At 40.8% G+C, this 16,529-nt stretch overlaps 1 protein-coding gene across 3 annotated transcripts in view; it reads left to right on the plus strand.

Annotated features, from left to right (window-relative positions):
- Window positions 1-16,529, plus strand: part of MAST2 (microtubule associated serine/threonine kinase 2) — a 151,928-nt gene that overhangs the window by 32,175 nt on the left and 103,224 nt on the right. Inside the window, exons 1-2 of one of the 3 annotated variants that reach the window (XM_072343107.1) lie at window positions 3,745-4,867; window positions 5,489-5,575. The exons of 1 other annotated variant lie outside the window; for it this stretch is intronic. In XM_072343107.1, coding sequence (XP_072199208.1) covers window positions 5,537-5,575 — 39 coding nt within the window. In that variant the 5' untranslated portion in view covers window positions 3,745-4,867; window positions 5,489-5,536. Of the gene's footprint in view, window positions 1-3,744; window positions 4,868-5,190; window positions 5,576-16,529 lie in introns of those variants that run through there. One more of the 3 variants, XM_072343108.1, reaches the window with a different exon arrangement.

A 16,529-nucleotide genomic window follows, 5' to 3' on the forward strand; every position in this document is an offset into this window, starting at 1 on the left:
AGGAATCTAAACCTAAGAATCTGAAATCAGAAAATTCACTGCAAAAGCATAATTATGGTGTAAACCTCGGGGATTTTAGGCAGTTTTTTTTCTTCATTTCTTCTTCCTACAACCAAGCCTCATAACGGAGTTTATTGTGGTTCAGAATGATTTCCTATTACAGTTCATTGTTAATGCAGGGCTTTGCTCCAGAGGTCTTAGTTTCTCAAATTGCCTCTTGTAAATAGGCAGGAAATCCAGGAGCAATTCAGACAAGCTGTCAGGCGAGTTTCCTTTGGTTGACTGCCAAGTTTCTTTTTTCTTTTTTTTTTTCTTTTTTAAAGTTGCCTCATCAACCTTCCTTGTTTTGGTCTGTCACGTTGTCTCAAAGGGATACGTTCATAAATCTCCAGATAAACATAACTTGATCAAAAGAAATAAATAAAAACCCCCAAATACGTTGGTTTCAGATTGACAGTCAAACGTTTGGCTCATTTTGGTTGCACAGACAAACGTGGCCAAAGATTTAAGAGAGATTCTATTGAAATTGTCAGCTGATAATCTTCTGGAAAGTGTTCTTTCTTCACAGCAGGCAATGTGTTATGCAAGGAAATGTTATATCTTTAAGGATTTCCACTACTTGATGTCCGGTTGTTTTTAGATTTTACCAAGTAAAATGAGTTTTAAATCACGAAAAATGTGAATCTTTAATCTCAAAATGGCAGTTTAAGGAATTATTCTTTCAAAAGTTTCTTGATGATAAAGTATAAAATAAAAAGTAATGTATAGGTAACCAAAGAGCTGTGCTTAGTGTGATCTAATTTTGAACAGAGGTGCACTTTGTGTGGCAGATGATCTTCATTAGATCCTCTTGATATGTGCTGTTGACTTCCTCCATTCCACGTCTCTGCATTACAAGGTCCAAGTTGTGTTGGGAGGATTTTTGGTGCTTCTGTAGCAAGATTTAAATATCCCAAGTGGCTTAATGTGTCACCGGAGTTAGCTGTCAATAGCCAATGGGCTTAGACCTTGGGAGTTATGAGTTTAAGGCGTGCAGCTGTTGAATTCACTTAAACTAAAGTCTTGGTGCACAGTGTAACGATCTGATTGCCAAAACAGCAGTTAATATTCTTGCTCTGGGGATGGGGCACGCACAGCTTCTCTGGCCTAGGACACTCGTACTGGGTTAGCCCATTAACTTGTCTATGACAGACACCTGCCATCAGCTGCTAAGGCAGAATCCTTCCCAGAATACCTGCAGCTATTTGTGGCTTTCTGTCATCTTCAGCATATTTTTCTGTTCTGAGAGTTCTTGTCCAATTCTTCAGGACTTTGTCCAAAGGCTTTTAGCCACACTCCTGAACTTTTTTTTTGTTTGTTTTTTTTAAATGGCAAGAAATGCTACAATGTATCTGTTGTGCAAAGCATCGCCTCCTTCTGTTTGTTTGGAAATGGCCGATAGCTTCATTTAATTCACCTGGTATTGGAAACTTGATAAGCTGTCCTTCCCTACTCATCAAGCTAACCATTACAGGGGCACATTTACTGGAAGGTCAAGGCTCTTTCCATTTTTTAAAATGTTTTCCAGTCAAGAATGAAAAGCTTTTTCAGAGAATGCTGCAGCCAAATGCTTTTTATTTGGGGCTCTATACAGAAGGTCACTGGAAAAAAAAGCTTATTTTCTGCTTATACAGAAAGTCACGTGCTATCCATTTCAGGCTGTGGTAGAAAATAGTTGTGTGTATGTTGGTTTTCTTTTTTTGGCACTTTTTTTTCTTAATTAGTTGGAAAAGTGCTGAGAATGAAGCCCTTGGCACAGCTCTGCCTTTCCTTCCTGGAGCACAACAGGGAAATACAAGTACATCTGTTGGATGCAGTTTCTCAAAGAATGTAAATTGTTCTACGTGGACTTGTCTTTTTTCAGCTGTGCCCTACTTAAGATTTTATTGGGTAACAAGGAGGATCTGCTCTGGAATTGGTTAATGATGTCCAAACGATCCTGGTACTCTACTTTTACTCTTCATCTTCTCTCCTTGCTGCTTGAAAAGCAAAATCTTCCCCACAACTCAGTTAGTGTGGCAGAGGAAGGAAATGTTGAGTTAGGAGCTTGTCAAAGATGGTTTACCTGTAACTTTAGAAAGGTGGGCAAAAGAGGGAGATGAATTCTTTGTTATCCTTGAGTGAGGTTAAGTGCTAAGTAGACATTGAATTCTTAAAGGATTGGTAGATTGTGTGAGTCCTCTCTTCTAATAAGCAAACATTATATTGGACCCTTCATAAATTGTGCCTGCATCTGCAAACTGTTGGCAAAGTTTGTTGTATGACTTCTCAAATAATTGATAAAGTTCTACTTTATGTATTTGGTTTCCTTAATATCCTGCAGCAATGCTTCTCTTCGTGAAATCGTTTCTACAGATATGCTTTCATCTTTGATTGGAAACACCTGCAGATCTCTCCGTGTGTTCAAATGAATGGTAAAGGATGGCACCTAACATCCTCTCCCACCTGCTTTCACGATTACTTTTGTGGGTTTTCTTCCTTTTACAGAAGGAAGAAAAAGGGGAGAGTGAATGACTGTTAATAGTTAAAGAGGAGGGAAGCAAAAGGTAGTCACCATATTTGGGATCTTTTTGTGGAGGTTTTTGATCCGCCATTTCAATCAGAATTGTTTGCTCTGAGCAAGGGAAGGGGAGAAGGAAGCTGGGGAAGAAACCATGCCTGCTTCACAGCAGCTCTGATTGGGATCCCTGCCGCAGGAGCTGGGTAAGTGTGGCAGGCAGCCAACTTGAAAAGCGTTCTCCCCAAGAAAGCCTGAATCTTGGAAGAGAACAGATGATTCTCATGGTATTTTGAGACTCGTGCCAGCCTCAATCAATTATCAGTCACTTGTGAAGACGTTCTGAGCATTGGCAATGCCTGAGTATGAAGGTAAATAATCCAGGAAGGATTAGATATTTATGTGCTAATCAGAATGTTTCCAATTTCATTGTAGAAATAAGTGGAACCTATTTATATTAGATATAGTTATGTCTCTATAATGGAACTGTAAATGTATTGTGTTATCAGGCTTATATTGTTTGATTTAATGGTTGGTTTGGGGAGAAAATACCATGTGAAAGGTATAGTGTAATCGTTCAGATTGCTTGATTCCCCTCCCAGTATATTTTATTTAGTGCAGGTGGCCTCCGTCAAGAAGGAAAATCAATGATCCAGCTAATCTAATGGCCTACCATAAATACTCATAAAACTTATTACAGACAAAACATAAACAGCAAAACGAGTGTAAATGTCTGTGAATGCACATGCCTGAATATTTCTGTGGGATTTTTGGTGAAAACAGACTCTCTGGGATGCTGATTTCTGCTAAGCGCAGTCGTAGTTCAAGGATTCATTTTCTGAAGAAGCTTATTTGATGCCAAAATGCAGGAAGTAACACTGAAGCCTCAAAAATATTACCGCAGTCAAGAAAAGCGATCACCTGAGCTTTCAGCCTGCTTTTCAACAGGGCTTTAGCTGCGTTTTTCTGCTGCTGTTCTTCCTGATGCCACGTTCTCAAGTTCGCACGCGGAGCTTTGTGTCTGGCACCGCGCTTCCCACTTGGATTTGCAGAAGCAGATCCTGTGCCTTTAAAAGCAAGTGGCTCACCGAGTTGTTTGCGGCGCAGCTTTTTATCCCATACAGTACACTCCATGCAAATGAGCTCCCGCTCAGCCCTGCGTGGCTGCCTGCCCTGCTGGGGAGCTCACAAAGGCTCCGCAGACCTCATTCAGCATTCGCCTGTTTCAAACGGCAGATGGAAGGAGGTATCGGCGAGATGAGGATTTATTAGCTGCTCACAATAAAAGACCACACTGGCTCTGCAGAGGATCAGAGAAAGCCTGGTGAATGGGATTGAGTTGTATCTGCTTTCAGCTGACTTTACAATGATGTGTTTAGCTCATGTGACTCGGTCACTTAGCGTGAAGATCAGCTAAAGATTTCCATGTAAATATCTACTCCGTTAAGCACCAGCAACCTGTGTGCTTTTATGGAGACGTTTTTGGTTTGCAGCTGTCATAACTGTGGGAACAGCAGCGTTTCATCCAGCCATGCTCGGCAGCCGTCGCTCTGGGCGCATTGTGGGTGCATTTGCTGAAAGCCCCCCATAAACGCAGCTCTTGGTGAAGTTTGATTTCTGGTGTGCGCTGCTGAAATCCTGCAGAGGCAGAAGTTGGGCTGCTTTTAAATACAGTGTTTATATTCAGAAGCTATAAATAGGCTCTTCTGAAGCTTTTATCTGGCGATGAAATCTGTTGCTTTAGCTTTCTGCTAAGAAATTGTAGGTCATTGCGGCGATATTTGCAGCATTTCCTTTTTTTCCTCTCTACCAGAGGAAGGACAGGCGTAGCACCAAGATTCCATGAGATGCTCAGCAATTGGGATGAACGTATCTAGGTTTCTGTTTATACCAGGGCTGTTTGGTGTAGCTGGAGCTCTTAGCGCCGTTTCTTTTTCAACACAGCTCCTATTTTAAAACGCGACTGTGGATAATGTACAGCAAGGGAAAAAAGCCTCTTTTGACCTTGCTGGAGTTGTCTGTGTGAAGGTACAGGCAAACAGAAACTGCAGGACAGGCTGCAAAATTCTCAGCTGGGTGCTGCTTTTCCTTTTCTATTTTTTTTTCCCCTTTTCCGCCATGGATGACGAAGAGGGAAGGGCTTCTTTAGACAGCTCTGTCAGCGATGAATAGATGAATGAATTCTTACACGTTCAGAACTTGCAACATGTGTTCCCGACCCCTCAGCACCTAAGAGAGGCAAGATCTCAGCGAGGAGCTCAAGAATGCGCCGTGCCTGCTGCGTGTGAGAAGGGGAGCAGCATACCTCAGAGATAGCAGAAACAAAAGAGGGTGCGATGGTATCTCTGACATTGGCTTTGTCGTACAAAGGAGCAGAGGAATTCAGAATTAGGAAAATTAAATTGTATAGTGTTTCACTGTGAATTTTTCTAATTTTAAGCAGCTCCGTTCCTTTTCTGTCCACAGAATCAATCTTATATTGGTGTGAGTGTGTGGTTTTCTTTTTTTTTTTTTGGAAGGAAATGTGACCTGGATTTTTGTGAGCTTATTATGATCGGTAACTGAAGGCAGTTGTTGTAGTTTGCTGATCCCTTGTGTAGCTGAAGTACATGGAAAGAAAGCAAAAATAAGCGTGTGGGGATCTGACTTAAATTCCACTCTTTGGCCTTATGTGGAGCTGTGCATTATTATACATTTCTGGATGGTTTATGTATATGAGGGGAAAGAGACGTCCAACCTTGATAGACTTAGGGAAGTCAAACAGATTTTTTCCAATGTGACCTGCTAAATCTGTCACAGAGGGGCAGGCAAAATGACATCCAAATAGTCAGAGACCCCGGCTGCGGTTCTTCATGACAGGCGAGTGAAAGACCACGTCCTATTTTTAGAGAGAGGATGGAGGAGGGGCGGAGAGGGGAGAAAAAGTTAGAAAATAATGGACTTGTTTAACAGTTAGGGAGCAAAGCTGGCCAGCAGGAAGGGAGGCAGCGCCGTCGGGATATGGATGACTCAAGTATCCTGCGGAGGAGAGGGCTGCAGGTAAGTGCAACTTCTCTCTGTTTTGTCCTGCTGCCTGCACTGGCAGCATTCTCAGAGATGATGACAGTCTTTCAGAGTAAATCATGTCGAATCAGTATGTGAGCAGTGCAGGGACTTAAGCTTCCTTGCTTTCACCTGGGACACAGAGACTCATCATAAGAAGTAAGATATTTGCATAAAGTAATAAAATACGTTTTGTGAACTTGCTTTAAATTTAAGTCTTATACATTCTTCTGGAAAGAAGCAATGTAAGCTGGAAGGCTTACCTCATATTTGAAACTTGTGGTTTGGAGATATTTCTAAACCCTGCAAAGTGACTTTTCTGACTTACCTCAGAGTAGCCATTTTAGCTGAGCATTGCTTAGAAATTAAACGAGAAAGCAAAGTATTTTTAATCAGTGTTAGAGCTACGCTTGTTTATTACTTCAGATGCAGAGCAGTCCCAAACCAGATACAATGCTACAGAAAAGCAATTCTTCAATACAAGTAATATCTATATTTTTTTCAACAGCCGTCATTATGCTGACACAGATTCTCCCACATTTTGTTTTAAGCTTTGTTTAACATCCCGGTGAAGTTTCATGAAATTGCAGTGCTGTGACAAATATGGTAATCTGTGTCAGTGGGCTGTGACGGCACAGCCGATTCTTCCTGAGTAAAACAGCTGGAAGTGAGAGAGCTCCCAAATCTGGTGTGAACTGGAAATGGAATCAATTTTTGCTTGAAAGCACCATATTCCTTTTTTTGCATTGTAATGTGATATAGCCTATTAGGTACATGCTGGCATAAATAATTGTTTATAGGCCATGAAGCTTGCCCATTAAACAATAGACAAAACAGCTGACAGGCACAGTTAATTTCTCTTCCTTTGAGGAAAGTCAATTCACCATTTTGAAATGCTACCATTCATAGTTTAGGGACGTTTTAAAGTAATCAGGGTGTTACTGTTGCATTACCTGAATGTGCTTTGTCTCACTGTTTTAGTAACTGTATGTTTTGATTTTCCTTTGTGTCAGCTTATTAATATTTCTGAAATTTAGTTTTACATAATGTGCTGCATTGATCAAAATGCTTCTGTGATGTGCTGGTTCATCTGCTCAGCATAAAGCATCTTGTATTCCATTTTCCTTTAGCTGAAGTATATAGGATCAGGACTGTTGTTTCGGTGATGATGTTTTAACTACTTGGAACTTCGCTAAGAAAAGTGATTCTGACCAGAGAAAATCTTAATCATTCCCTATGTGCTGATTGTTCAGAGCTTAGAATGTGAACCTCCAGTGTCTGAGATGTTGCATATGTGTGGCCTGTGGGGGTGTGCTTTTTTATTTTTAGTAGGAGAAATTATAGCAAAATACTTCATGAATTCCCTAATAATAATAATAATAATAATAATAATAATGCTATTTAAGAAGTTGGTTTAACTCTGGAAATAAAAGTTTATTCTAATATGTTTTTCCTTCACTTTTGTTCTTCGCTATATGATATCACAAATTCGGGATGGGATTTTTATATAATGAAAGTCTATTTTGACAGTATAGATGGGGGTCTAACTGGAGAATAACGTGAATTGCACTGGTAAGGATTTCACTCAAGAAATCTTAGAGTTTTAAAACACGGTGAGAAACACACCGAAGTTGAGTAAATATGTTAAGTGCTTTCAGGAAAGGCAGGGCAGCTTGTTACACTCATGGAGTGAACTGCTACGCTGGGGCTGTCCCTGTGTTTATTTCTGTAATCAGCCTGGAACTGACCCATGGATGTTGCAAGTTTAATGAAGAATTTGAGTTAATGTGATTCTCTGTTTTTTTTGCACCTCCAGCTTTCCTAAGATCCCAGTAACCCAAACTGTTTTCTTTGTTGCTTTGAAAGACCTTACATTGCTGTTGAACTGGAAATGAACATGGCAGGTAATGGGAAGGGAATACAGCCATTAGAATTGAGAACCCCACAACTTCTGTGGAATGTCACGTGCTAAAAGTGCTTCTAGCAATGTTTAGTTTTTCCTGCTGTCAGCCCTTCAGGTATGTGGTTGAGCTTAAATCCTTGGTACTGTGAAGGAAGGGAGTATAAAAGTTAATTCAGTGTGCTCTTGTGCCAGGTGAGGCACCCTGGAACTGAGCACTGTATCTCTCCTCCTTGTGCGGTGTGACAGCTGGGGACAAGGGCTGTGAAACTCATCAGGGTGCTCCAGGTGAGCCCTGATCAGCACTGTGAGGCTGGAGTGGCCCAAACATCTGCCAGTGACAGCAAAAGACAAACTGGGGCTGGTTTAATATGTGCAGCATGGTGGTATTTGACAATTTGAGTAGCCTTCATTATTTACTGTCTATATGGGCTGTTGTCTGTATGTGCTTGGGTAGGTATGTGTAAATGGCATGTGTTTATGTAGGCGTAATTCACAGCTCCACCAAGAATGCTCGGGGGGGTTGAGACAGTGCACTCCTAGGACAGCAGGTAGTAGGGCAGATGTGCAAGTCCAAGAGTAAGTTAATGCTGGATTTCTTTTCTATGCATCTTGGACTGTTGGTGTGCTTCTAGGAGAAAATGTGGCTCAGAAAAGTGACTATTGAAAACATTCCCTAGGAAGAATTACAAAACCGCTGGTTTATGTTGGCACTGCCCGGGCAATGCATTTTAATTACTTCTTTGGGAGTCTGGGTGCTGGTGGTTTGCTGTTAGAAAGCCACTGATGAAAACAAATTACTTCGCGTTTCAATCTGGATGTTGGTGGCTTTTGAAATAAACATCCCAGACTAAATTGGGCCCTATAATCCAGCCCCTGCACTCAAAGCCCTGCTAATTCCAAAGTGAGATCGGGTTACTCAAGGTCTTGTTCAGACTGGTTTGGAGTATTTCGAGGGATGGAGAATTTGCAGCTTTTCTTGGCACCTGTTCTGGTACTTACCCACTTGTGCTGTGAAAAATCTCATTTCCTTTATGTTTAGTTGACAGAGAAGAATGTGTTGGTCAGCCTGCTGATGCTATTTCGTATATAAATCGACTTCGCAGATTAATAGAAAAGAACAAATGAATCATTTTCACCAGAGCTATGTGAGCAGTGTTTCTGCCTTATCTCAATCACCTGAGATTATTTTTAAATGGAGTGGATTTAGACTCCTACTGATCTGGTTTCCCCGAGGCTTCAATGTTTTAGGGGCTTTGTTCTATTTGTTTTCACGTCTTCCTGCCCATTGCACATTTTAGTTGGTGGACTCTTGCTTATTGTTGATCGTTGGTTGATCTTCTGCCTCTTTCTACTTGCTTCCTGCAACTCAGTCCTCAGCCTAAATATGATGAAACGCCTCTTTTGTGTCTTATTCCTGCTGATTAACAAAAGCAAACAGACATTTTGTTTTCCTTTTCTCTGTCACTGCTGAGAGCGCTGTACAGAAGCCTGCAATCCAAAGGAGCAGGTGCTTTTGCTGCCTCCCAACTCTTTGTTCAAATCAACAGAAATTTCAGACTAGGCTGTTATTCTTTTTTTGGCGTTGTTTCTGAAGCTCTTCTCACTTTGTTCTTTCCAACTGATTTGAGAATACCGTGGATCAGTTCCTTTCTCATTTTTAGTGGCTACCTGTTCAAGGACCTGCAGTGCACGACTTCAGGTTCCCTTGTGTTCTTCCCTCACAGGCAGCTTATTCTTTTCAAATCCGGTTCTATTTTGCCCTGTTAAATGAGCCATTAGCTGTCACCACCTCATCCTGTTCTCTAACAGTTGTGTGTGCACTTTTTCCTCATGCTTCCTGTTACCTCTGTTACCTGGAAGACACCTGAGATCACTGCTGTGTACTTTGTATTCTTCTGCGATCCATGTAAGTGGCCCCATAGTGCTGTAAGCAAATAACCTAAAGAAGCAGCAATTGTTCCTATAGGCTAAAGTACTATATTTGTGTGACCTGTATATATCACCTTCCTTATTTGTTCAGTCTGTTCTCAGTGCATTCTGTTTGATCTCAAACATTGAGTGCTGACTGCCCATAAGAAATAGCAAAATAGTGGGAATGAAGATCCAGAAGGAACAAACCAGATTTTCTTGGGATGTATCTGTGTGTGTGTGTGTGTGTGTGTGTACACAAACATACTGTGTACACTGACGTAGCTGTGCAGTAGCATTGATGGAAGACCGAGAAAGTGCTTCTGATAATGGAAAATTCTTTTAATTTGTAGACTTCCTTTTTGGCTAATGAACTTGGACTACTGACATCAGTTGCTCCCTAGGGACAAGTGGTAACGCACATGTGGAGCTGCTTCTACTCTATTGGGCGGAGATCTGTGTGTGTGGTTTTACTTATTCTTTGTGATGTATCATGATGTAAATTACATGGTGTAGGTAGCTACAAATGTTTGAGGCTATCTGGACTTGGTGTTGCTCACGCATGTAGAGAAATAATGGGGAAAAAACATTTGGGGACGTTTGAGTTGCTGCGAAAATGAACTTGTATTTTGAACATCATCTCAGAGTGAAATTGGAGGGTGATTGCTTTACAATAGCCGCTGTCTTTGTGCTTTTACTCTTCTCATATGTAAGAAATCAGAGTTTCTATCCTAAAAATCCTACTTGTAAGTGCAAATAAGGAATGTAATTGAGAGGGTGGTGTGTCAAATTTCAGGTACTTGTCATAAACATTATTTGCAGCATTTGTGTTACTTGAGCAGTATTCAGATGTGGTTGGACGTTCTCATCACCAATGTTCTCTTCATTAGTGTTTTCCAACATAGTGCTGAAATTCGGGTTAAGTTCAACTATTTAAATTACTTTGTTGGCGCCTTTTTTACTGGCTTCAGTGCAGATGTGAAACACAAAACACATCACATTACTTGAATGTGTTTATCTTGGCCAGTGTTTTCCACTGCTCAGCACGTTCGGCTAAAACAGAACCAAGTGTAAAACCAGCAGAGGGATGTTTCTCATTCTAAGGATAAATCCTAATGCTTGCTTCATGGGGAGTAAAAATTGGGCACGGAGGAGGTCTGGGAAACACAGACTGCAGATTCATGGCTGCTGGAATTCATTGGCTATAGATGTATCATGAGCAGCTTCTGTCATGCAGGTCTTCTGTCATGGTGCCATATGTTATATACCATACGTAACTACATCTCACTGTAGTACTGATGGCTGGTGAGAAGCATTGCTGTTGTCAGTGGTACCTGCCACAAGCTGGCACACAGGCTGGCTTTTCCAGGCCTGCTGCCTGTGGTTTCTTCACAGTGGAGCAGGATGGCACCGCATTTGGGCAGCACGTGCTTCTGGCATCTGCTCTGAAGACATAAGAAATGTACCGAGGGGAAAATGTGAAGGCTTGTCAGAATAAAAAGTCCTTGAGATATGGGCAAGAATAAAAGGTTAAATGGTTTGCTCAGACGGAAAAGATACTATTTAGCTGCTGTCTTCAGGGTATTGTTAAATTGGTCTGATAATTTGCTATAGTTATGCTTAAATAACTGCTTTCAGTTTGCCAGCAAGGACTTCATGAATGCTTGTATAGCTGAACTAAACTTTTTATTTTCTGCTTGTGTGAAAAGATAAAATGCCAGTAATTAATTCTTCAGGAAGAAAGGTTTTGTTAGCAGATGACTGCAAGAAAGAGTGGCTGTATGTGTGTGCATCTGACTACAAGTAGGTGCTGGACAAAGGAGCTCTTCCCAAAGATAAAGAGTAAAATCTTTTTCCAGCGTTTCCTTGGCTTTAAAGGCATCCTCTTGGTGAGTGAACTCTCTCATTGCAGTGGTGTTTTTGCTGCTGTTGGTAGTCACAGGGCTTGCCATGTGGAGCCTGGCTTTTGCTTTCTTTCCTAGCCATTAGCTGCTGGGATGCTTCACGTGGGTCAGTATTGATTCTTTTTCTTCTTGCTTAGTGACAGAAATCCTAAATCTTAAAAAAAAAAAAACACCAAACAACAAACCACTAAAAACAGAACAAAACAAAAAACCTGTTCTTCAACATAGCGACATAACGTGCTGCTGCTGCGCTGTTTCATCTGCTTATCTTTAATAGCCTTCACTGCTTACGCAGACCCACTTACCTCTTTAATGAGAAGCTATGTCCTGCAGCGAGGCAGCATGGATTTTGCTTCTAGGCTTATGTCATCGGGCTGGAAGTTGAAATTGGTTAAAGCACTTTTTGTTATTTTCCTGTCAGCTCTGCTGCTGATGGTTGCCACTTCAGTTTCTCTAACGTGCTGAAGGGCAGCGGTTGTTGTAGGAAGAAACCCGAGTAAAACATGCCAAGTGAAAATCTAATTTTGAAAAGCTATCAGGATTGATTGGGGGCAGGTAGCAGCCTTTGTATTTTCAAGGAATAAAGATGAAATATCTTTGCATTTTGAATACTTGTAAATCCTGGCTACTAGACAAATAAATGCCAAAAGTATATGATGAGTTGTGATGTTTTAATAACACCCAGGAAACGCTATCTTAAATGTCAGGAGACATTTACAACCAGCTGTAAATACATGGCAGTATTTCGTGTGTGATTTAGTTGTTGTTCCTATTGTACTTCAAATTGCTCTATGCAAGCTGTTGGTATTTATGGGACTTGTGTGAGTTGGTGGGATTTTGGCATTTCTGGAAGCAAGACAAGATAGGCTTTTGGAGGTTGTTTTGTTTTTAAATATTTAGAAGCTATTATAAAAAATACAGAGTAACTGATAGACACCAAAATGGCTGTGCAGAATGTCTCAGTGGTGATATTTAGTTGTTATTCTCTGAAGTACGTGATACTGCATCTTCACATAGGGTTTAATTTGGAGAGATGCCTCCTAGATGTTTCTGGTGTGTGTGCTTGGCACAGCAGGGACAGTTGGTAGGCATCTGCATTGCTTCTTTCAGCAGCTGTGTGAGGAGCAGTCTTTGTGCCCACCAGAGCACCACAAGTGCAGCAGTGGTGCTCTTAACTCAGGCAGTTCAGGTATTCCTCTTGGTTGGTGTTCAGCTGTCTGGATATACTCTGAATTGTCAGTTCTGTGAATATATTTCAGAGGCCTTTTCACTTACAGGAACAAACTGTTGAAGGTTTACATACTCCTTCAGGAATCAGAGAGATGAGGTTGACGTTGGTGGACCTACTAAGACCTTGCTGGCTGTGAGTGGTCACATTTCACCTTGTTTTTCTTAACTATCAAGTGGGTAAATAGTGTAACTTCATTGCCATATGAAACAAAAGCTACCAGAAATACACAAAACGTAAGTGTATGTATCATAAATATATAAGATTTTGATGGTCTGTGTTCCAACACACATGCTCTTTTAAAATCAGATTCTTTTTGCGCAGCGGTTGTGTTTGTAGCCAGAGATTTCTCTTTCCAAAATACTCTTGGATATTAGCATGATAAAATCATGTTTGGAATGAGGATGAATATAATTACTGCCTCTTGTATGGCATAGCTTAAACCTTGTATAATTATTTTTCAAGTCTTTTCATCAAAATAAGAACATATTAATGGCTTTGACATTTATCACTTATTTTATACCAGCATAGGCTAATAAATGTTGCTTGTATTGGCAGCCAAAAAAATACAATGATATCAGATGTCATTGAGGTAGGTTAGTGCAGTCCACGCAGAAGGTCCTTTCTGCTCCATTTGTCCCACAATCAGTGGCTTCCACATTCTGGCTCTGACTCTGGGCTGCGTAGTCCGAAACAGAACAAGCCAAGCCCCTGCTCTTCTCCTTTCCAGCAAACACGGAGGAAAAACTAGGAAGTATTTCCAGCTCCATGCTGTGTTTTTTGTCTTTCTTTAACTAGCTTTGGGGGTACAATAACGGTCTCCTTCTCTGTGAAAATGTGTGTCATGTAACTTTGTTTTTAATAACTGTAGAGAACCATTTGGCCAAAGTGGAAGAATGTGTACTGACTGGAAGAGAGATTCCCCCTCTGGGAGCAATTTCTGGATACCTGTTAGGAGGGGATTAGGATCTTAAACAGACAGAAAAAATTTAAAGGCCAGAAGAATGGATTGTGGGTGAAGTAAAGAAAATGACTGGGCATGGCTTCAACAGGAGTGGAAGTGGTTTTGCATTTCAGACTGGTGTGAGGATTATTCCCTCTCATGGCTTTGAGTTATGAACTGTTTTTCTAGCTTTGTCTTCTCTGCCTTTAGGAGTGAATGCCCTGCACCTCCATGTTCTCCACCTGTTGACACTTCTGGCTGTAACTCTCTGAAAGCCGCATTTAACCCTGTTGGTTCTGTAACACTCTGTGTCTCAAAACATTTCCTTCTAACACCCAAAACCTGTTGTTTTCAGGTGGGCAAATAAGTGAGTTTTCATCTTTAATAACTGCATATGGGGGGACAGTTTTGCTGTGCTGGTGACTGCTTGCTTGTAAATGTTAATAGTTTGACAGTGCTGAGCTGATATTTTTCTTCTAAAGTGGCTACCGTGAAGAAAGCCCCTCAGGGATACGGGACTCCTGTGGAGTTTCAGAAAGCAATGTTGTGCTTGATTAAGTTTAGACAGATGATGGAGTGATGTAGTAAAATCATTTCTGTTAAGGCATAATACAGCTTAGAATGCAGTGTGGTACCGTTGGGACTGATAAAAATGAAATACTAAAGAAAAACCATGCCTTTACATAGAGCTTTCAGCAGCAGATGCAATAGATGTAATTCAGTTGTGTGGTGCTGGAAACATAATATTGATTTACCATGAATCAAGAGGAATAGCTTGTACCGTGCTTGGTTGAATGGATGGCAGCAGTCTTAGTGAAATGAGTTACCTAAAATGGGATGGTACAAGAATTCCTTCTTTTCGATAGGAGTGGGAGATGCCGTAGGTGGGTGAAAGCAAAATACAATAAAAAATAAATAAGATCCTGAGAGATTCTTCACGTGTGACTGCTGGGAATCGCCGACTTTCCCTGAACTTGAACTATAATTTTAAAAAAATAATGAAGTACAATTAATTTTAAATACCATTAATGTAGATGCTTATACTTTGAACAAAACATCATGGCAGTAGTACATTTTGTTCTCGTAAACTTTGTTGTCCTGCTTCTCTCTATGCGCTGCTCAGTAGCATCAGGTCAAACTCATGTATTTATTTTTTTGATTCTACTTTCAAACTTACAGAAATTCTGCCACCGTGGGCAAAAAGGCTTTTCATGGGGGCTGCGTCTCCCTTCAGTACTGTACATTTAAGCCACAGTATGCAGATGCAAATGTTCTGCAGGTGAGGTTGAACAACATATCAGAATAGTGCCTGTTGTATAAGGAGGCTTGAAGAGAGGCTTTGTACTTGTTTGTCCAGTTGCCTGAAGCGCTAAGCCCTGCAAACTTTGGAGTTTAACAGCAATAACTCAAAGTATTGGCAGCAGGGTGTAGTGAGCAAGTGAAGTCTGGAGCTGTTGTGTATTTGTTTATTCTCAGTCAGCTCTATTTCTCCATGATATTCTTGGAGAGAGATTCTGCTCCTAGGAGGTGAATTTGAGAAAGCATTCAAATAAGTCTGTTAAGTATTTCAAGAGCCCCCCTGCTCTTCTGAAGGGGTGAAAGAATCAGAGCAAGGTATTTAGCTCTAAAAGTAAAAATAGGCCCCCCGGTGTGTGAGCTGGGTTTCTGGATGTTTGGAAAGTGTTTTTATGGAATTGATTGGGCTCTTTTTTTATTTTATGAAAGGAGAAAGGGGGGAAAAAAAAGTATTTGTTTTCACGAACCCAAAACTGGCATACATTTACTGTCGTCTTGTATGGAAGAAATGGTTACATGGGGGTCACCCACCCTTCTTCCCCATCCTTTGTATGTGAGAGCAGTAAATGTCTGAACAGTTGGAGATGCTGAGTCAGCATTCCCTAGTTGGAACTCTTGGGAGAAAAAATGGAATTCCTATTTGATGGCTGCGTTACAAGCAGGTACAGGAATTGTATCGTCCTGTATGAATGCAGGAAAAAAATGAGGTCCTAAATGTCAGCCACATCCCACATTCTCTGCCTGGGATGTGTCAGCTGCAGACAAGGAAAAACAGAACGAAACCGTTTCATTGGCATAACAGTGATTGATGTTACGGTTAAATATTGCTTTTAGACACAATATTCTGGTAGGATGCAGAGCAGAACTGTACAGCTTTACTAGGCTGTTACAAATCTTCTCATTGATACCCTTCCTCACAGTCTTTTAACCGGGCAAACAGTTGTACATAAACATGATAACTTCTAAAACCAGTTTGAAATGACATTCATTTCACTGTTGAAAAGTTATTCCTTTTCCCTTCTGAACCTCATGTTTGGGATATATCTTGTTGGTAAGTTCTGTAGCGCTTCATAACAGCCAGAAGAGCACATGGGAACAGAAAATGAGGAATGATGCAAGGAATAAAAATACTTGTAAATATATACTAAGCTGTAGTAGGAGACTCCTCTTAATTCTTTGAATGAGTAAAGGTTTTCCAAATAAGGCATAACTTAAAGGCTCCTGCTTGGAAAATGCAATCAAGGGAGTCAAAGTAGCTCTGAAGATCATAAAATACAGCAGAGGGATCAGTAAAAGTAGAGATAAACCTCTCGCAGAGCTGAACGTGACTCTGGTTTTCAAAGGTTAACATTTTAAATGAAATTCAGAGGAAATCTGTTTTAATTAGAAATAAAGCACTGAGGTAATAGAATAATGGGAATATTGAAAAGGTAAACCAAGGGTGGGAACCCAGCCCTGAATCATTACCTTCCTTTGTGCTGCATGGTTCAAAATTGTTCTCTGGATTTTCCTAGCAAAACCAACTGTTCAGGTGATAGGAGAGCTCTGATAAGCAGCAGCAGGTTTCTGCAGGCTGGAAGATGGATCCTGAGATCTGGGAAGCTGGTTGTAGGGCTCAGAAGGTCCTTGAAGAGCAGGGTCTGTCACCTCTCAGTCTCACACTGAAAAGAGTTCTTTCTTAGGTCAGTGGTATGCGAACTGAGCAGATTGAAACCCCAAATAAGATATTTGTCAAACCTGCTAGGCAGTTTTCATCTTCCTAAACTGAG

Source organism: Excalfactoria chinensis, chromosome 8, assembly GCF_039878825.1.
Source record: "Excalfactoria chinensis isolate bCotChi1 chromosome 8, bCotChi1.hap2, whole genome shotgun sequence".
Lineage (NCBI taxonomy): Eukaryota > Metazoa > Chordata > Aves > Galliformes > Phasianidae > Excalfactoria > Excalfactoria chinensis.